This window comes from Dipodomys merriami, unplaced genomic scaffold (genome assembly GCF_024711535.1).
Source record: "Dipodomys merriami isolate MVZ:Mamm:240054 unplaced genomic scaffold, mDipMer1.0.p SCAF_122, whole genome shotgun sequence".
Lineage (NCBI taxonomy): Eukaryota > Metazoa > Chordata > Mammalia > Rodentia > Heteromyidae > Dipodomys > Dipodomys merriami.
Genome location: NW_027202516.1, coordinates 433,174 through 455,923, shown reverse-complemented (window position 1 = coordinate 455,923; position 22,750 = coordinate 433,174). Strand labels below are relative to the sequence as shown.

At 36.7% G+C, this 22,750-nt stretch overlaps 1 protein-coding gene across 6 annotated transcripts in view; it reads right to left on the bottom strand.

Annotated features, from left to right (window-relative positions):
- Khdrbs2 (KH RNA binding domain containing, signal transduction associated 2) overlaps positions 1-22,750 on the bottom strand; it is a 309,495-nt gene that overhangs the window by 213,952 nt on the left and 72,793 nt on the right. For all 6 annotated transcript variants that reach the window (XR_011370892.1, XR_011370891.1, XR_011370893.1 and 3 more), the window contains exon 3: positions 8,032-8,148. Coding sequence is in view for 3 of the 6 variants with exons in the window: in XM_070017225.1 (XP_069873326.1) it covers positions 8,032-8,148 (117 nt within the window). In the remaining 3 variants the exon portion in view is untranslated. The remainder of the gene's footprint in view (positions 1-8,031; positions 8,149-22,750) is intronic.

Here is a 22,750-nt window from a genome sequence, read left to right as displayed (position 1 = left end):
GAAAGAGACAGGCTCCGGCAGCATCTGCCAGAGCCTGATGTAAATTCACCGTGAGCACTCCCTGGGAACCATATGATTTTATAAAGTGTTAATCCCAGAGTGTACAATTCTTCAGAGAAGGTTACATTTTCCTCTTGGTTATAGACCTGGAAAATGTCACAGCTAATTACATGGAAATATTAGACACTTGGTGAATCAATTTGGTAGAACTAACTTGGTGCAGATGGCTTCATTTATCTAATAAATCTATTCTTGGAGAAATCAGAATTCCAGTTTAATCCTGGATTCTAGGCATCCCTAGTAAGGGCAAAACTGGAAAAAAGATCTCCAAAATCTTAGAAATGAGTATTTAAGGTATTAAAAAAAAACCCATAATGAACAATGAGTCTTTCCTAGAAATAATACATGTTACTAATGTCAACTAAACATATTCTCATTATCCTGGCATTTTTTTTTCTCCTCACTCTTGGTGAACTCATCCACACAGAAAACAACGAAAGTGATCTCAGTAATTTCACTAGGGTAAGAAGTTGGTGATTTCTCTGATGTTCTCTGCAGTATAAGTAACAATAGCTAGAAAACAGCGCTCTCAATTTTTCAATGGAAGTTCTAAAAGCCCAAAGAAATGTTCAATTGTTTGTGACAACTCTACTCAATTAAGGAATGGTTCCAGTATTTGTGACTGAGGTAAGTAGACTGCTATTCAACTTCCCTTCATCTGACTTGAAAAGGACAAATGAATAAGGAGACAACTGGACACTAATCCCAATAGACACTGAAGATAACGAAATTCAGAAGCCCAAGTAGTGCAGATGAAGCATGTCAGCTGAGCATAGGATTTTCCTCCTGAGCTGTATCTCCAGAGTCCCTGCTGAGCCAGAACAAGCTGCCCCATTTCTCTTAAACAGGTAAGGATAAACACAGCCACAGTCCTTTTGTAGAAGGCTTTCCTGGAGGACAGTCACTTGAGAGGACAAGAGAGTGAGGTGGGACACGGAGGTGACTAGAAAATGGAACGGGACACAGTCAGATGAGGGAACGTGGTGTGGTGGAGAGACAGCAGCACACTATGTATCTACCAAGAACATGAAAACAGAAGCTTGGGCCGGGCTGGCCCAACGTAATGATACAGCAACGGAAACATTCGATCAACAGATACTGTATATAAGCAAGGAAATACCGCAGTGTGCCTCATAACTATGCACAATTAAAAATTTAAGGGCACTGAAATATTAACTACTTTGATCTATCATTATATACTGTATCCACTCACAGAATTATCTTGGATGCACACTACATCACAGAAATATGTGCAATCTATAATAATAACTTAAAATCCCCTAGGATAAATATCATTATTGTTAAAATTTTAGTCGGCTATTCCAACTTGGTGAGACATTAAAATTACTCACAAACTTAAAAATGTATATTCAATTATGCAATGATAAAATAAACCATTTAAAAACCTTTTCTTTTGGGCTGGGAAGGTGGCTCAGTTGTAGAGTGCTTGCCTTGCGTGCATGAGGCCCTTGGTTTGATTCCCCAGCACCACATAAGCAAAAAGAAAAAAGCCGGAAGTGGTGCTGTGGCTCAAGTGGTAGAGTGCTAGCCTTGAGCTGAAGAGCTGAGGGACAGTGCCCAGGCCCAGAGTTCAGGCCCCACGACCGGACCCCCAAAAAAAAAAACAAAAAAACACCTTTTCTTTTTCCTGCTAGACTGATGATATCCTCACATGGGTCTACCATTTTGCTACCAAGTTTTGGACAAAGCAGAGATAAGGTCCAATGTAAAAAAACTGAAGCAAATTAATATTTTAAAGACCAAGTATGTGACACTGAACTTCAGAAGTTACATATGCTTTGAATTTATTCACCATAGAACTAGAAGGATTTTGTGAATAATTAAAGCTTGCTATTAAAGAAAATGATGGTTACTGCCCATATGAAGAACTGCAGGTTAAGGTACTGATAACACAAAGTACACTGATAACACAAAAGTGATATATGAATATATGCCCTGAAACTGCACAGCCATAAAATTCTGCTTCCACATTCTTCCCAATTTAGGTAACTAAGAAATATAAGTGTACAAATACATTGCAAGGAATCTTGATGCTTTGTGTATTGTATGAATTAATCTCTCTCTATATATTTCACCAATAAGAAAAGTAAGAAGTAACTAAATGACATAAGAAGCAGTTAATACTCTCAGTAAAAAGGCATATGATTATTTTCTGGGTCAGAACAAATATTTCATCATTTTTACTGTTCAAAGAGAGAGCTAAAAAAGGCTACTGAAATATTGGACTAGGGTAGTACGGTACACTCTATTTTCCTCCTAGAATTCTTCTAGATTTTTTAGTAAACGCTGAGCCCGTAAGTTGTAATAAAGTTAAGCCAGGGTTACAGGGAAACGGGAACTACTTCCCTAACTAACCTCCAGTCTCGTGGCGTTAAAGCAGACATTCAAAAGCAAAGAGACTTTAAGCCAGCTTTATGACTACAGTTTTTATCATAAAGATGCTGTACAGAGGGATTACAGTTACATGAGTAAGGTAATGAGTACATTTCTTGTTGAACATTGTTACCCACTCTTTTGTTTACTCCCACTATCCCTACCCTCCTCCCCCCTCCCCCCACCTTCTCCCAAGGCTGTAAAGTTCATTTCTGACATAGTGTCTTGTGAGTATCATTGTTGCAATGGGTCTGCCTGTATCCTTCTTTGAGCATTCTGTCATTCCCCTTCACTTCCCCAAATCAGATAAATGTATATACAAGATGGAGGGTACTGGATTCAAAGACAGAGATTGCTAGGGATAAACCAATGGAAAAAGAAAAATGAAACTGAACAACAAGAAAGAACTAGATACAGTACACATTGGCAACAACAAGGTCAACAACCAAAAAAAAAAAAAAGACTGTTTCCGTGTCTTGGAGTTCATTTCAACTAGCATCATTTTGTATGGTCATATGTACACAGCTATTGAGCTATGATGATTCTCTGCGCAGGACTACACTAGGCATATACTATGTTTTTTTGAGTCTGGCTTACTTCACTTAATATGATTTTTAACTAGAACTTCTTCATATCTTCTCTTCTATCAAGAATTCTAAAATCTTTGAATTTCCTCTTTTGGAAGTTTCTTCCCTTATTGCAAATTTAAGATAAAACTTTGGCATATACTTTACTAATTTAGCAGTAGAGTCAAATTCACAGTAAGATGTGAGTCAACAAAAAGGGAAAAATCAATTATCCAAGTGTGTGCATGGGTGCACATGCGTGTACGCGCACACACACACACACACACACACACAGCAAAACCAGTCACCCCCCACATGCACACACACAGCAAAACAACCCCAACTTTCAGGGCTGCAATGTTTGCCATTTGATAATAACTATTTGGAGAATTGGTAACAATGTGGGAAATAATTTAATATCTTATATAAAGTAGTGGTAATGAGTTCTAGTTACCTATCACTGCATAACTAACCACATTAAAGTACTCTAGTTCTGATTTTTAAATGCTGAATTTCTAGAAATGTCCGTTATCCTGTGTCTTTAGTGGTTCAATGAACAAAACAGCCCTGCAATGTGATAGGGCAGGCAGTGGTTCCCTCACCCCCTTCCTAGGAATCGGGTGCAGCAAAGCTGAGGGGCAAGGCACCACACAGTAAGTGGCATTTTAATACCTTTTCTTCATTTAAGCCATGGCTTACCACTAGGATATCAGATCCCTGAAAAATTTCTAATAGCAGGTGTTGATTACAATGATTAAAATGCATTTAATTGTGACTAAAATTAAACTAGAACAAAATTAATGACTTAGGATAATACATAGTTCTTTAAAAACCCTCCCTCCTCTTTCTTCCTTTCTAACAGTCTTTGGTGGGTTTCATATATGGGGTGAATTTGATCAAAGTACACTGTGTGCTTCAAATATCACTGCAACGATGCCTTTATACAATTAATTTATGCTAATAAAAATTTAAAAGATAATGTATCTTTGATTCATAATACATAAAACATTGCTACGGTCATTGAAGCCCATGAAAAAAAAACTAAGCCTGGATAGGTTTATAGCTTTCATTTATATTTTCTTCTTAAAGTCAAAGAATGACAAATTATTCATACCTGAAAAGGACAAAAATTTGAACATGAAAATTTTAGTTCACAAATACGATCAAGTATTTTACTCTCCAACTCATATTCTTCATTTAGCTTATAATTATTTGATTACTCACAGCCAAATACATAATGTTTTGAAATTATGTACTGATATAACATTAAAACTTAGGTTTCATTGTGTGTACCTGAAAGATGTTTACATAATACCATATTCCTTATTTATTGTGCTATTTCTCAGGCAGAACCTTTTAATCTGATGTACCAACCTTTTAGAATTCAGGCAAGAGAAATAGAGGAAAGCAGTTGAGTAAAACAAAAATAAAAATCCATCAATGTCATTTATATATTTCCTTGTCCTTCATAAACTTGAGTGACATTTCAGCAAATTTTGCATATTTTGCTGTCTCAGTCCTAATGAGCTTGGACTCTCTTCTGCAGAAGAGAAGTTGAGAGTAAACGTGGTTGATCTTCTGTGCACTTTATTAGGGGTACAGCTAAAATGAATGACAGAATGCCTGGGCTCCTAGTTTCCTAGGATTATAAAGTGCTTTGGTGTTCTGGCTATTAAAGAGTTGAAAGAGGAGTCTACAAATGCGATCACTGGTGATTGACAAGCACTGAGCGTGGTGCTGTCCCTTCAGGATTTGAGAGACTAGGAGAACTTTTGATGTTGGGCAGAGCCCAGCAGCCAAATGAGAGGAGGATGGATGGCGTGGGGCTCCCATCCAACTGCTCACCAGGCAGCCACTTCTCTTTGAAAGTTTCTAGTTGATGAAAATCAACCTTGCCATGAAATCAGAAAGGACTTACTAAAGGAGCCATCACCAAATACAGAAGATACATTATAAAATAGAAACCGAATGTTATTAGCATATCAAAGACAGAAAGGATTTGCCTTGAGAATTATCGCATGTTTTCAAAGAAGCTACCCCACACTGCACTTTCTACATATGGTCACTAGCACCCTTTAGTAGTGCATTCCCTAAGTTCAACCAACCCTATTAACTGAAATGCCAACAGGTCTTTCGTTACCATCTCATTACGATAGCCACTTGTGACCTCTAGAAGGACAGCAGTAAGTCAATGGGTAAGGAATTTGCTCTCAGGTGCTCTTGCTCCCCATTCTTGCTTGGCATGTACTCTTATAGCGGAGTGCACCCAGTTCCCTGAAGTCTGGACACAAGGTATATCTACTGAAGCTACAACTCTGTGGTTATTTACAACCAACTGACCATGTAAATATGTAGGGCTTAGTCCTGAAAGTAATTTCTGAACTGTTAGTCAATTTCTTAAGGAGCTTTAAAATAGTGCACATACTATGCAGTTTACTTTCTTTATTTTATTGTAAAGGTGTTGTACAGAGGGGATGCAGTTACACTAGAAAGGTAATAAGTACATTTCTTGTCATGCATTTTACTTCCTATATTTCACCAAGAATATCTTTTAGCCTCAGAATCTGAAATTTTTTCTAGATGGTTTTAGATCGTATGTCAGCTCATCCCTTGGGGGAGGAGGGGGTCTAACCAATGTGAAAGGAACCCTGACCCTATGTAGGCTTTTGCAGTTGGGGTTACTTGTATACTACATTTTATTTTGGTTTGGATTTTGTTTCCTTTCTTTGCATAAAGAGTTGTTTTGATAGGTATAATTCAAGAAAAAGGCAAGTTTCCCAATTATTACCCATTAGAACTAGTTTCTGTTTTTTATTATGATGATGATGATGATGATGATGATGATTGTCATCTATTCATTTGATAAACCTTAAAATATCCGATTTTTCTACCAGTGGGTTAGAAGGAGTACCAGATACAAGTGAATAAACGTTAATGATTCTGTAATTCCCAATCCAAATGATGAGGCCGTTCCCTACTTTTAAAGAAAATGTTAGATTTAATTAAACAGTACATATAATTTGATCACAAGCTTTAAGAAGGCTGAGTCATGTTATCATGCTGAGTCTACTCCTAAGCAGATAGCTGATATGGAATGACACAATCTGTATCTATTGCTGAACAAAGGTAAGGTTGATACATTTGTTATTTTCTAAAGAGTTGTCTGATTAAAGGAGATTGCTATCCCAAGCACACAAGTAGAACCATAGAATACTGCAAGTATGCTGAACTGGATAAAATGTAACAAACACTTGCTGCTGATGCTTCTACTTCCAGTCAAATCCAATACATTTTGAATAAACACTGCTCATTTTTGCATCTTTATACAATCAGGCCAACTTGAGAAGAGGGAGGGACAGGTACTGAAAGTATCAAAGACCAGTGATAATAGAAGGATTTGACCAATCAAGAAATTCAAAGAAAACTCCTAGGACAATAGTAAATAAGCATGGAACACCTTCAAAAGACAGACCAAAGCTATGAATGACGGGTATAAAAGGAGGAGGAGAGATACTAGATGAAGGGATATAAAAGATACTGAACAAAATCATAGCAGGAAAAAATCCACAATGTTGAGACAGAGGTGTCTAAGTCAGAGGTCTTTCAAAATATCAGACAGGCAATATCAGAATAGAAACACCATAACATATACTTAAAAAACTGAATATGCATACACACACACATACACAAAACAAAAAACAAATTTAAAAGCTACAAGAAAAAAGCAATGAGTCACAAATAAATTAAAAATCAGAAGAATAACAACAAATACTTCAACAGAAGCTCTAAAAGCAAAGCGGCTTATAATGATATCTTCCAACCATAAAAGAAGAGTCACATAGATTAACATCCTCAGCACAGCTGTCCTTCATAAGCATGAAGGAGAAATAAAAATCTTCCATGTTAAACAAACCTAAAGGAATTCATTATCACTAAGAAAGATACTTAAAGGAATCCTATAGATAGAATAGAAAGCTAAATAGAATAGGAAACTAAGTGCCACCAAGAAAATATAGGAGAGACTAAATCCAACTGACAAGTATATTATCAAAAGAGGAATAAAAATGAAGCAAATAACACAAAAAAGTGACAGCAAATATTATTCTTTTTTTATATTAATGCTGAATATCAGTGTTCTCAGTTCATTAGGAACAAATTTCTATAGGGGATAGTTGTTTTTCTTAAACATTATATTCTGACACAAAGTAATCACTATTGCTCTATAAAACAGTAAATCATGTAATTCAGTTTTGAATGAAATCACATCAAAAACAAGACTTTTCCAGGTGCTGGTGGCTCATGCCTATAATCCTTGCTACTCAGGAGGCTGAGATCTGAGGACCATGGTTCAAAGCCAGCCCAGGCAGAAAAGTCTGTGAGACTTTTATTTCCAATAAACCACTCAGAAAAAGCCAGAAGTGGTGCTATGGCTCAGGTAGTAGAGGGCTACCCTTGAGCAAAAGAAGCCAGGGACAGCACCCAATCCCTGAGTTCAAGCCCCAGAACTGACACACAAAAATAAAAACTATACTTTATATATTTCTTAGTTTATTGTGAGTTGTTCAGTATCACTGAAACAAGTCAAGAATAACCAAGTTTGGTTTTTTTTAGATCTCCGGATAAGTGTCTGAAATTACTTTACATAACAGGATCAAAAAGAAATAGAGCAGAGAGATTAAAAAGAATGATATAATTCATGCAATTAGATGATACAACTAAAGAAAAAAATAGCATCCAGCTATAGCATTAAAGAAAATGAGCGAGCACAGATGAACAGAATCATAGCATAGAGGATCTGAAAGTGAAGAGTTTGATAGCAACCTACAGAACAGATGACACAGAATGACAATGTAGAATACATGATCTCAAGGACTGTGGGAAGTCACTGATTCTATCATGACTGAGAGGACATCAAAACAGCAACAGGACGGTCTGGGAAAAGGCTGGACCTGACTCCAGTATTAAAGTAACCCTCCAGCATGTGGTAAAGATCAAGTTCAAAGTTCAGTACCTTTGCTTTATCTCTCATTGATCCTTTTCCCAGAATAGACATTTTAGCACCTGTTTCTTCCTGTAGCCTCTTCAAGGAGTTTCCTCTTGGTCCAAGCAATTTCCCCACAAAATTGAACTAGGAAACAAAACCAACAAATGTCTGATTAACTATAATAAAAATGTGTTTTGTACCAAGAATAGTTGAAGATTTATTAGGTTTTCTTCAACTTTTCCATTTAGAAGACTTATTCCATAAATACCAAGACATCCATGCAAGTATTTCAGATCTTCAATCCAAGACCCATTGTTAATGGGATATATCCCTTCTTAAAGGAATGCCAAAATCAGTACAATGTTGAACACCGTTTACTTCTCAATCAGTTACTAATCAGAAGAAAGGAGGAGAATCTCACTGGTCTGCAAACTTTGTAAACAGGTATTTCTTTTCAAATAGATGATCAAAATAAGAAATGAGGACAGAAATGGTGGTATATACCTCCAGCTTTAGCTCCTTCTGAGGCTGACAGAAGACAATCACAAGCTGGAAGGCAGCCTGAACAAAGCTAGTGAGAATGTATCTCACAGATAAATATAAAAATAACATAGCCAAGGCCATGGGGTAAGAAGTATAGTACAGTACTTGCCTATCAAGTAATAGAGGACATGGACTCAATCCTAGGCACTACTAAAGCAACCCTAAACAATTATTATAAAATTGTAAAATACCTTAAGAATAATACCTGGATTTGTCAAATTTTACTTTTGCCCAATATAGTCTCAAATTGGAAATTTACTCCTCAATAATGCATTCTCTGTTAAAGAGTTGAGCTTTGAATCAGTAAATAAAATATGTGAACATAAAAAAAGGGTTAAGGAATTAAGAGATGCAGCTTGAGTGTTAGAGCATGAATCCTGAGCAGAAAGCTCAAGGACAACGCACAGGCCTGAATACAAACCCCGAGACTGGCACCAAAAAAGCTTACAACCCTGACACATAAAAAATGATTTATCAAAGTCAATTTTCTTTATTCATCCTGAAATACTGATGGAAACAGATGTTCAAAAGCACTGCTCAGAGTATGAAAGACAATTACTAAGGGACCAAATGACCTAGATTTGTAATTACACCACAATTTACTTAAATTATATAGATTAAACTAAGGTAGGATCTTGAAGAACAAATAAAATAGTCTTTGAATTCAATACCTATCTTTTAGAACTATGATCTTACACTAATAAATAAATGCGCCATATTTCTTCAGAGACTGTCTAAGGGGGAGGAACCAGCCAGTGAAGAACTGGGAATGTCTACCAGTGGCTGGTGGTAGAGCTGCTTCTTTAGGTGATGTACAAGTTTTAAACTTGATCAGTTATGGCTGCACAGTTCTTTGAATACACTAAAAACCAATATTGCATGATTTATAAATTATATCAATAAAATTTCCATTAAACAAAATAACAGTATTTTAAAGGCACAAATCATATTTAAGGGTAAAAATGAAATATTTTCCCCTTGATTTCAGGATAAAGACAAAAGAACTATCATCACATTTATCCAATGTTCCACTGAAGTTTGGACTGTGAGACATACAATTAAATAGAAAAATGGAATAGTTAAATATTCAGAAATACTACACAAACATGGTCAATTGATTTTCAACAAATATGCTGATACAAAGAAATCTGAAATGTCTTTCAACAAATGGTACTGAAACAATTGCATACTATTTGCAAAAAAGAAAACAAAACAAAAGCATCTTAGAAAGAAAGAAATCCTGTTCTTCAGGCCTAGAGTTCAGGCCCCACAACCAACCAAAAAAAAAAAAAAAGAGCCACAGAAAGGGAAAAACTTTTACTCTGCATACATCTGAAAAAATGACTAATACCTAACATCTACAATGAATTCAGTAAAATCAATAGCAATACACACATACACACACAGAGCCCATAAGAGCTAAAATTAAAAAAAGACTGAAACCAAATAACAAAAATGTGGAATTACTAAAGCAATCATTCTTGGCAATTTAAAATGATGCAGCTACTTTAGAAAAAACTGCAGTTATTTATGAAGTTAAATATAAAGATTAAACCCCATTATGATCTAGAAATTTTACTTCTAAGTATGTATTCGAGATATAAAATCTTGTTGACAAGGAATACAAAAATGTTCGTTGACATTTTATTCACAATCACCACTAAGCCAGATCTCAACTATGGTCTATTCTAGAAGAAACAGGTTGATACACAAGGAATTTGTCGCCGACTGACACACCACATGGGTATTTCTCAGAGACACTGGGGGAAGGAAGGTAGATCAAGAGTACCACACAGTATGGATGCTTCTCAGAGGCATCTGCGAAGGAAGCCAGAGACAAGAGGCACCACATAGTAAAGTCAGAATTCACTGTCAGAATGCCAAAAAGAAAAGCCAGAGTTAGACTGACTGGAGAGACAACACACTTGTTCTACATCGTGTTGGAGGTGCCAGTACAACTTTGTCTGAACTCAACTTTGTGCCTTGAGTGTTACTCAGTTGAAACAATGCTTTTGACAGATGGACACTGAAAGTTGACACTGCATCTCCTTGTGTCTGTATCTCCTTGTGCTGTGTTCCTTTGTGGCACAGCACCTCCCTTACTGCTCATCCATTCAGTCCTTCCTGCATTTTAATGGTAGAGCACCTGTGTCCATCAGCATTGGCAGGACAGAGTCAGAGCGAAATAAACAATCAAGCTTTTATTCACTTATCACAGCAGCCTAATCTAGAGGCAGGCATGAAGAGGCACGGCCCCAGCACCCCCTCCTTTTTCTCAAAGGAAAGCACCAATCACTGGATGAAAGTAGGAGGGGTGGAGGAATTTTGTCACTGCTGAAGCAGCCCTTTGTAATCCACGGGAGTGTGGAAAAGCAGCCAGAGTAGAAGAGCATGGAGTGAGGGGTGGCTGCAGAGGCGCCAGGTCCCAAGGGCACTGACATACACAAGCACCACTAGCCTGGGTGCACCTGTGCCCCCTTCAGAAAGCAGCTGGCTCTGGTGTGGTATAGAAAGGGCTACCTCTTCTGTGGACCTCACGAACAGCGTGCATGAGCTCACTCAGCCGTGCTCAGCGGGGTCAGTGTTTTCTTGTCAATGTGAGCACATGGATTTGTCCTCAGGCACTGTATAAACATGGAAAGTCTTTTAAGAACAAACATCGGAACCTTGCCCATGTGGACATAACATCTAAGAGATTTATGTTTTGTGACACTGAAATGAAACTTTTCCTTTAGAGGTAAGAATTGCATCTCAAGCAAATAACCAAAATCTTGACAGCTCCATTATGACTTGTTTGGAGAAATTTAAATTCTAAAATATAAGATTCAAACTAATGTTATTTTCATAACAATTTGTCATGCAGATAAAAATAGAATTCTGTAGCTCATGTCATTATAAACTAAGTGTAAATCCCATCACTTGCCTTCATCAGAAATCTTCATATTCTGAGTCATTTTTATTCTAACAGTTGTATATTCAGAGAAACTATGGGTTTGAGTTTAAACTGTGGTTGTATTTAAGACCATGGATGCCTTAATATTGGAGCTTTATACTTTAGGATAGTATTTAGAAGTATTTTTCTTACTATGGCCAATCAGTTATGCAGTATATCAGATAGCCTTCTGTTTCCTAGTATATTTGTCATTATTGTAACAATTTTCACAAGCTTTAGTTTAGTGCCTTAAAACAACTCAGGGGCTAAAATCAGATGTCTGTTTGACTATCTGTCTCATGGCTGCATTCTTGGTCCAGCTTCGTGGAAGAGTCTGTCCGTGAGTTTGTCTTCTGGTAGAAGAAGTGACCTGCACTGTGTGTTTATTTGCCACCTCAACAAAGACAGCAGGGCTGCATCCTTGCTTCTACCATCACCGCTCCTCTGCGAGACCTGTTGCCTACCTCGTTGTTTTGTGAGGACTTTGGGCTCCCCTGCATAACACTGGTGCACTGCCCGCACTAGAGTTCTTGCTTGGTCACACCACCAAGAGTACCCTTGAGAGTGGTGTACAGATTTGGGGATTAGGTCACAGCCCGCTTTAGAGGACAGTTACTTCACCCCTCAGTAACACAGTGCCCCTGTGCTCCATATCCTTTCTTGCATACATAGAGCTGTGTTTGGGATTCCATGTTCCTTGCATTATTGTCTGTGTCGCAGGACTGCACTGGCTCACTTATTTACTACTGCTTTATAAGGAATCCTGCAATAGAATAGCAATACTTCTAGGTTTATTTTTTTACTTCCGAAAATTTGGCTTTTCATGGACTTCAACTTTTTCAAACAGCTGTTGGAAGTAGTTAATTAGTGTATCCAAACCTCATGATTTTAAGTAGAGGTACACTAGATCTAGAATGAAATTTATATATATACACTGGAGATGCAGTGTCAACTTTCAATGTCCATCTGTCAAAAGCTACTTAAGAATGTACCATTTAGCTTTCTAAGTATTTCTGCAGCCCAAGGAAAAAGCCATCTTACCACCACACAAACTGCACAGGTATGTTGTGCTATTTTCAGCAACCTTTAAGTCTGCTGATTAAGATACCTGCATGACACCTTGCTTGTAAAATCACCCATTTCCAGCAATTCTGCAATTCAGTCTAGCCATGAATCACCTTATCATAGAATGTGGTCCAAATGTGGATTCCAAGAAGCTGAGAAATGTACAAGTTTCTGAGCATGATTTAGAATACTATGATCAGTATCCGAATAATATATAACTACTGGGATATGTGGTTTTTATTTTTCCAAAATTCTTACAGATGTATCAGAGAATTAGAACATAAGTATGTGTTTATTGCATAAAGTATCAAGTTTCATAACTCACGACTACAATGATTTCAACTGTAGATAACTAAACAACTTTATGACTATTTTCCCTTAACTGAAGATGACAATGCTACTACAAATCTATACATTAACTTATACATTATCCTGTGTTATAGAGACAAAGGAGTATTTTATGATTAATTGTACCATAGAAACCATGACAGAAACTGAAAGAAAAATTTATTAAATTCTTCAAAGTGAACATGAAATACAATAATTATTTTATGTCTAAGATCAAATATCCTGAAGAAAAGCACGCCACAGAAAATACATTTAGGGTACTTTAGTTTCAATCTCCATGGTGTTAAAAGGTTTTAAAGTGCTTTTATACAAAATGGCAAATGACATAGAGACAGTCAATAACTTTTGCATTTGCTCCTAAAAGGGAAGAATTGTGTGTCATTGTCAGAAGATCTGCTTCTAGAGAAGAAGCAGCTATATTTTTAAACAATTTCTTAGCCAGATGCTGTGGTTCATGCCTATAATCCTAGCTATACAGGAGGCTGAGATCTGAGGATCAGGGTTTGAAGCCAAAATCCATTAGACTCTTATCTCCAATAAACTACTCAGAAAAAGTGGCACTATGGCTCAAGTGGTAGAGCACTAGCTTTGAGAGAAAAAGCCCTAGGACCAGCACAAAATTTTTTTTCTTCAAGAAATCTTTTCTCATAATAACTTATCCACAGGCAGGCTGCACTCCAAACTTGGTCACAAAAGATAATATGGCAACATTTTTTTTAATTGTGAAAATACTGTACAGAGGGGTTACAATTACATGGGCATGGTAATGACTACATTTCTTATCAAGCTTTGTTGCCTCCTCCTTTGCTTCCTCTTACCATTTCTTCCCATCTCCCTCCCCCGCCCACACCAAGGTTGTAAAGTTCGTTTTTCAACATAACATCTTGTACATTTCATTGTTACAATGGGTCCACCTGTATCCCTATTTAAACAACTTGTTTTATCCTTTCCCCTCCACAAATCATACCAACATCAAATACAGTGAAAATGGGTTATACCGCAGGGGAGGGACATACAAAGCAACAAAGAAATAATCTTATAAATGTGTTAGAAACAATCACAAGAAAGAAAAAAACATTTGAGTCCTTATCTTGGGGTTCATTTCACATAACATCAACTTATCTGACCATTTCTGCTTGTCTCAGCCATATACTAGTTATTGAAAATAAGGGAAACCATGGGACCTATGTTTCTTTGGGCCTGGCTTACTTCACTTAATATAATTGTTTCCAAGCCTTTCCATTTCCTAACAAATGGGGCAATGTCATTCTTTCTGATGGAGGCATAGAATTCCATTGTGTATATATACCACATTTTCTTGATCCATTCATCTACTGAGGGGCATCTGGGTTGGTTCCATATCTTAGCTATGGTAAATAATGCTGCAATAAACATAGTTGTGCTGGTAGCTTTAGTGTGGTCTTGTTTGTGAGCATTTGGGTAAATGCCCAAAAGTGGGATTGCTGGGTCATAGGGGAGTTCTATGTGAAGTCTTTTGAGGAACCTCCATACTGCTTTCCAAAGTGGTTGAACAAGTTTACATTCCCACCAACAATGAAGTAAGGTTCCTTTCTGTCCACATCCCCTCCAGCATCTGTTGTTATTAGAGTTCTTGATTATAGCCATTCTAACTGGGGTGAGGTGGTATCTCAATGTTGTTTTGATTTGCATTTCTTTTATGGCTAGGGAGGTTGAGCATTTCTTCATTTGTCTATTGGGCCATCCTACTTTCCTCTTCAGAGAAATTTCTCTTTAAGTCTTTAGCCCACTTGTTTATTGGGTAGTTGTTAATGCAACGTATATTAAACAATTACTTCTAATCATGAGTTACACACAAAGAATAATTCATCATAATCAAAATTGTGTGTCCACAAGTGAAGAAAGCAGGACTCAGTTTTTTCTGTTTAAGGAGTTCTATTTCCATCATTGTAGAGACCCTGTAGGTAGCTAGTGTATATTTAGCTTTTGTCAAGCAACAAAAATAATAATTTAGATTACTTTTTCTGATGCAGAAAATTATAAGTGTTTTGATATAGTTTTATAAAACAGCATACAGGCTTATGCCTGTAATCCTAGCTACTTGAGAGGCTGAGTTAGAGGATTACTATTTGAAGCAAACCTGGCCAGGAAAGGTCATGTCATCAATTAACCAGAAAAAAGGCCATCTGAAGCTGTGGCTGAAGTGGCAGAGCACAGCCTTGAGTAAAAAAGCTAAAGGGCAGCATCCAGGTCCTGAGTTCAAGCTCCAGGACTAGTATAAAACCATTAAAAAAAAACTGGCATATAAGATATGAAGGTATGATTGGTATTGGATCCTGTGGTTGGATTTCTAAAAAGCTAAGAGAAGGATGGGTGTGTGGTTCAACTGTGGTTTGTATAAGTAGAACATTTAATTGTCCAACAAGCAGGAGGCCTTGTGCTCAGACCCTAGTAACAGAAAATCTAACAACCAAAAAGGAATTTCACTGGCCAAGGTAAAAATGATTATTTAACCTAAAATGTTTGTTCCTATATACACATCAGCTCATAGACTTCCGAATGTACAGAATCAGGGTCACTTCACTCACCCAATCATCTCTAATTCACGTTGACAAATACTAGTTGCACCCCACCATCATGTAAAAGGACAAAGACAGGACCCAGCTATCTCAGTGCTATCCCAGGAAAAGTCTAAAATTCCAAGCCCCAGGGAACTGATACATATGCTGATTTCTCACTTTAATTTTTTGAGGAAAACTTTTACAAATAATACCACACAATAAAACAGATGAAATAGTGTCCATGACAACCAGGCTAGGAGAAAGTACAAGGTTTCTGAGATGAAACTACATTTGACTCAGAGCTCTCCTGCAGTCACATATAAATGCAAGGTGATGAGTCATAAAGCTCATACTATTCACAGTGAAATAAATGTATATTTATGAATAAATAAACTTTGAAATACAGTTTACTCAAAACTGCAAAGTATCAACCGATTTTGCTTATGATCGTCTATCAGCAGGTATTCATCTGAAAATTTAGAATGAAGAGAGTAGTTGTATGCTCAATAGATAATTCTTTTCATTAAAACAAGTATTTTAGGAGAAGAATGAACAAGATTGGATTCACCTCTTTAAAGAGGCAATAAGATACACTCCAAGACTAGGGATAAATTATTGTTCATTCTCCCTCAAAACTATGGAAAAAAGGCTAAGTTAAGTAAATCAGGGAAGATAATTAAAATCTATGTTCAGATAAGAAAAAGGACCAAAGAAAACACATTTTATTTAGGGTGTGAATACACTTGTGTGTATGTATGTAAACGCACACAATATACAGATCTAAACTTATAATATGACTCTGGAAATATGAGAAATCTGACTCTAGCAATCTCTTAACATGTGATTAAGACAATAAAAACTAGAAGTAGCAGTGTTTAAAATTATTTCTGGAATCAACAATATTATTGTGAACTAGCAAAAACCTGAAGAAAATGTATAAAATTATTCATCCTTCATTAAGGATGATAAATGTGTTTTCTGTCAATAGCCTTAATGAGGTATTATGTGGACTGATAATCATGGATTCTCACATTTCTCACAACATGCTTCAGTTGAGAAAAGCACTCCTATAAGAAGTTCATTAGATTTATTTTATCTGTTACAGAAACAAAATTCTTATGGCAAATTAATTTGCAACTATTTTCCTTTACTTTCTGGAAAGATAAGTGATTAAATGGATATTAAATTCTTATAAAACATGTAAATGAATATGTCTCTAAAATCCTTATAACCATATAGTAAAATGTATATAGGTAAAACTCAAACATTAAGCAATAAGAAGACATACAGATATCCAACATGTTGGAAATGAACTTTACAACTGGAAGGGGGCACTGGGAAGGAGGGGAAGTGGGAGAAAAACAAGGGGGGGGGGACAATGTTTGACAAGAAATGTATTCACTACCTTACTTATGTAACTGTAACCTCTCTGTGTATCACCTTGACAATAAAAATAAATTAAAAAATAAAAACTATCATTATCTAAAAGATGCAAAAAATTAAAATTTAATACTACTTGATTCTCTATGCTTCTAAAAGAACACTTTGCACTCTGAAGCCCTAAAGATATTTTATATGTTGTGTGTTAATATTAAGTAATAGTTCAGTAGGTAGGAAACAGGCATAGAGGTAAGAGTCTCCCAGGCTTTCTTGCTGGGATGACTCTCAGTCACAATCTTCAACAAACCACTGGCTCTAGCCCTGTTAGAACTTTTGAAAACTGGGTTTATTTACTCTGTGGCGATTATGTTCTTCACAGACTTGCTTGTGTAATTTATGTAGAAATGTTAAAGAAATGAGCAGAGTATTCCTGTGCCTAGCAGGGTGCAGGCAAGGGTTCTGGACCAGTCACTTGTGGAGGATGGGGAACCGAAAAGCCATATGCTACCCCGAAATCCACATGGATGAGATTGCCCCCACACAAGGGAGAGCAAAACTGTCCAGGAAAAAAACAGCCCTGCAACTGTGAGGAGTTGACCAGGGAAAGCAGATGACTATTCAGACAAATAGAATGAAAATAATGAAAATACAGAAAATAGAATGAAAACAAGAGAAATCAAAAGCTTCTCTTTAAGACAACTCAGAGTTCTAGTAGATATCAAGATCTATTTAAAAAGTACTTCCTTTTACTTTTTAAAAAGTTAATCCTTCAAAAGGTTAGGGGTTCTTCATGGGATCAGATGTTTCTATTCACTATTACTAGTACTGTGACCCCAAGAGTGGTTTGTTCTAAAATTTTCTATTGTTAATCTCAGGAAAACAGAGGAAATTAACATTCATTATCAGTTAATATGTTCTAATGAACAACTGGTGCAATGTGAGTGCACTGCATTGTCAAATAATTTCCTGGCAGAGTGCATAAGAGGTGCATACATGTAGGAGAGCCAGGTAAACTGGCTGGAAGACCAGCAACCTCCCAAGGACAGAAGAAACGTTTGGTTAACATTCATTGAGCACTAATCATGCACAATGCCTCAAGAAAAACTGAAAATCTCTTTGCCAGAGAGTGCAATTATTATTATTTTTTCTCTAAGAGTCTCACTTTAAAAGGAACAGAATTTGTCAAAATAAATTGCATGGCATAAACATTACCCTGAATTTAGAATGATTTTTTTTAACAAGGATGTCAGAACTCAACTTTATTGGTTTTAATTTTATCTTTATATTACTGAGGTATATTCTGGAACATGATTTTCCCAGGTGTTATAAGCAATCTCGACCAACAAGCATTTTAAGTCCCACTCACAGGATAGAGTGACAGGTGTCTTATGGTCAGTACAGTTACCATGGCATGATGCCATTCCCAAGGCTGGGGTACCACAGTCACTAGGTCTAGCAGAGCCTGTCACAGCACTGAGTGACACCAGCCGTGGCACATTACCTCAGGCACCTCATGCCACACCCCACATCACTGGACACTGCCCGCAAATAATCCTGCCAGGGTGGAAATCTTACAAAGATCACATATCTTAGAGCCACAGCGGGCTGCAAAGGCCACCAGGTTCATTCACGTATCTGTTAGTAATACACTACATCGACACTGTTTTGTAACATGCACACAGAATTCTAATTTCCCAACAGTTCTTTATATGCAATGGCACTATTTAATGACCCTGCTGCTACTTATGAGGAAAACCGAGGTAGTAGTAAATTGTCTAAAGCTATAATTCCCTTGGTATGTAATAGAAAGTTATCAAATTTATTTAAGTCATTCATTCCACAGTTGAACACAAAGATGACAGAAGTTGAGGGCATCTTTCTTTTCCTTTTCAATGAGCTATATATTCTACAGTTACTAAAAGTCTTTATGGCTGTCACTTATGTTTGTAAACGAGCTGTCAGAATTACCAATTAATAACAGATACTAAATTGTCACAAGAAATTTGATGATCACATCAGAAGCATGAGGAAATAGCACACGGGATGGCTAACGTTGACAGTAGTGGTTTATTATTAGGATTATAAATAAAACATTTAGAACAGTGTCTAACAATGCTCAACATATATTAATTAGTAATTACATTATTAACCAAGTCCTGGATTGATGAAATCTCAACAAATCAATGAACTTCTTTGTAGATTTACTAAGTTTGGTTTCCATAGGGAACACACTACAAAGGCATTAGGTATAAAATTATGACACTTAGTAACAGTTCTATTACTGCAGTCCTCTAGAAAGAGCAATCAAACATTTCTTTAAGTTGTGCTGCATGATTTCCAGGGGTTTGAGACTGTTGCTCTTTTTCACTCGCCCTAAATCTCAGTATTCCCAGAAACCTGTGTCTCTGACCTAGAGCCTTCTGGTCAACCTCAGGGTCTGGAACTCATCACCCACTGATAAGTCACTCAAATGGCATTCAGTAGATGGTAGGAGCAGAAAAACAAACTGTGAAATCCAACTTGATGACAATGAGCTGGGAACAGGAAATTACACTATGGAAATATATATCATATCCAATTGGTTTCTAAGGTATTTTCAGCTCTCACTGACATCAGGAAGTAGGGAAAGTCAAAGCTACCAAGAGCAGCTTATTCTCAGAGAATTATGTACAACATTGGAATTGCAGTCCTACCCCTAGGCTATTTGATATGATCGTCCTCCGGCCTCAACCTGTGAGTAAAATAGATATTTCATGCTAATCAAAACTTCCTTCATGATAGACACAAATAATATTTCATTGTAATTCTTCCATTACATGTTTACCTATACAAAGACCTTTATATTCAACATTCTTCAATGATTAACTTATGGGCAAAATGTAAAAGGCATTGAACAATGACAAGTAACCAATTACTTTTCATTGTAAAAGAGAAACCTCTAACATTAGACGCTAAAGGTATCAGCTCATCTGTCAGGTAGATAAGCCTGGTAAGAAGGAGATGAGCATCTACAGCTCCTCCCTAGCTTTCATTGTTTATTAATCTAGATAAGACCCCAAAAACCATCAGGCACAGTGCTGATAGTAGAATCTGGAGAGTTTTATGGTACTGAATTATTTAATCTTGGGAAATCAGTGGACACTTATCATTGTGCAACAATACTTTATATATTGCACATCCTATTCAACTATGATCAGCAAAATCTTCTAACTTATATTCAATAAATTAGGGCCAAACTTATTCAAGAAATCATAACGTAACTTTCAACACCACATTACAAAATACGATAAAAATAATTAAAGAGAAATTATCCTGACTTTAGGTAAAGCACAGAAAAGTCAAAAAGAAGAATCATGTGCAAAACACAAGTCTCAAATGGCTTCATATGAAATATGAAGGAGTTTGAGATCATATCATTTGAATACTGTCCAGAACACAGAAGGAATAGATAGGTTTGTGAGTCAGGACAGATAGACATATTTTAAAATGATAAACAGGCAAGATTAATACTTACATTCTCTTATTTATGTGAAATATAAATGCCCTTCTAACTGATGGAAGGCTGAAATGCTGAGCACCCATTTTGCATACAGAAGTGGGTAGGGTCAGGAAAATACCCATGCACAGTACAAGCATTCTGGGTCTATTACCATTGACACCCGAGCTTTGAGCTACAGAGCGCTCTTCAAGGCGACACAGCTGGCTGTCCTCATTGCCAAGGGACACAAATGAAATAGTTACATTTGTAATTCCGCATGAGGAAAATCTGGTCAGGTGCTAGTGCATTTAGTAATCTTACAGCCTAAAACAACAAACCTTGAAGAAAATACAAGAAAAGATGTAAGTGCCTCTTCTACATTGTGGAGCATGGTATGAGAGTGATATTTTTTGACAAAAATCTACTAAATGAAACTCTAAGCTCCCTCTCCCTCTCTATTACTAAGTGGTATGTGTACTGTGTCTGTGTGGCACTGGAGCTTGTACTCAGAGTCTCACGCCTCACTCAGCTTTTCCAACCACAGTTGGCACTTTTTTAAAATTTTATTTTATTGTCAAGGTGATGTACACAGGGGTTACTATATACATAAGATAGAGTACATTTCTTGTCGAACATTGTTACCCCTCCCTCATTTTTCTCCCACTTTCCTGCCCTCTCAATGCCTTCCCCAATGTGAAGTTCATTTCCAACATGTTGTCTTGTGAGTATTGCCGTTGGACAGTTGGCATTCTACCCTTGGAACTCAGGATCTCATACCTCACTCAGCTTTTCCACCCATGGCTAGTATGTTATCCTTGAGCCATACTTCCAGTTACAGATTTTTTATTGATTTATTGAATATGAGTCTCATTGACCTGTCTGCCCTGGACAGTTCAGAATCATGACTCTCAGATCTCAACCTCCTGAGTAGCCAGGACTGCCTAAGTCATTGGTGATATTAAAGTGGTATCCTAATGGCTGATCGAACTAACATTCATATATTAAAATTTAGAAATTGCTTCTAAGAATAGAAGAGCTCCAAAAAATACCATTAAATTCAAAGTATTTTATTCTTTGGAGATAACTAAGGAATACAGCATTAGCTTAAACCTGTGACAACCAAGTTCATAACTATTATACAGGTTACCACAATTTAATTCTATTCTCATTGTATATACTCAGCAGATTCTTTTTGTCTTCATGTATCCATATACTTACCTGGAAAAGCAGATGGATTACATTAGAAATTCAGGCCAAGGGATGTAATATACGACCCCATAAAGACATTCACACATGGCAATCATGCTTAGAAATCATAAACATTAAAAAAATATTGAAACTCTTCCACCACAGCAAATGCCATATAAACCAAATCTATACAGAATTCTTCCATTCATTCAACAAGTATTTTTATTTCATACTGCAGGTCTTATCTCAAATAGAGTATGGTATACATAAAATGTCTTAATGGTGAAGTCCAGCAGGAATGCAGTGCTACTGGATAGCATAAATAAGTTTAATCAAATTTTAACTTGCTATATTAGGTAACATATTACAGTAGCCATTAAACTTTCACTGTATCAGAGCTTACTATACAGTTTATGGTGGGAAAGTTTTATAACACAAATTCTTAAGTTCCAGCTACCCAGTTTCCAATCCAATTGATGCTGTTGGCCCAGGAGCTGAAGTATTTAAAGAATTTTGACTGTTATGTGAATAATTATGAATGTTGCTCAAACTTGGCAGGTAATAACATCATGGTGTCTCAATGGAAAACAAAATCAGCTAGAAAGTAGCTACAATTCATTTAAAATCTCAGCTCACAAAATATCTCTATTTTCTATTATCTTGATTGTAACACTCCCTAATTGAATTATATTAATGTTCCTAAAGCCAGTATTCATACAAGATGAAAAAAATATTTCTATGAACCTCAAACCTGAGATATTTCCTCAATCAAGAGGAAAACCAAGCCGGGCACCAGTGGCTCACACCTGTAATCCTAGCTACTCAGGAGGCTGAGATCTGAGGATCACAGTTCAAAGCCAGCCCAGGCAGAAACATTCCAAGAAATGCTTATCTCCAATAAACCACTCAGAAAACTGGAAGTGGTGCTGTGGCTCAAGTGGTAGAGTGCTAGCCTAGAACTAAAGAGCTCAGGGACAGCGCCCAGTCCCAGAGTTCAAGACCCAGAACCGACCAAAAAAAAAAAAAAAAAGCAGAGTAGAACCAGATTAATACAGCTTTTCTGAGATCAATGATTAAGTCTGAATATTCTTGTGATTTGAGCCATATAAATCTCTAGTCTAAGAATTTTAAAATATAACATGGTAGAGCAAACAATCCAGAAGAAACTTTTGGGTACAAAAGACTTTGTTAATACTGAAAAAAAAATGAGTATCCCCATGAGGATATTCTATACTAGCAAATATTTTGAGCTGGTTCCCAGGAGAATTACAG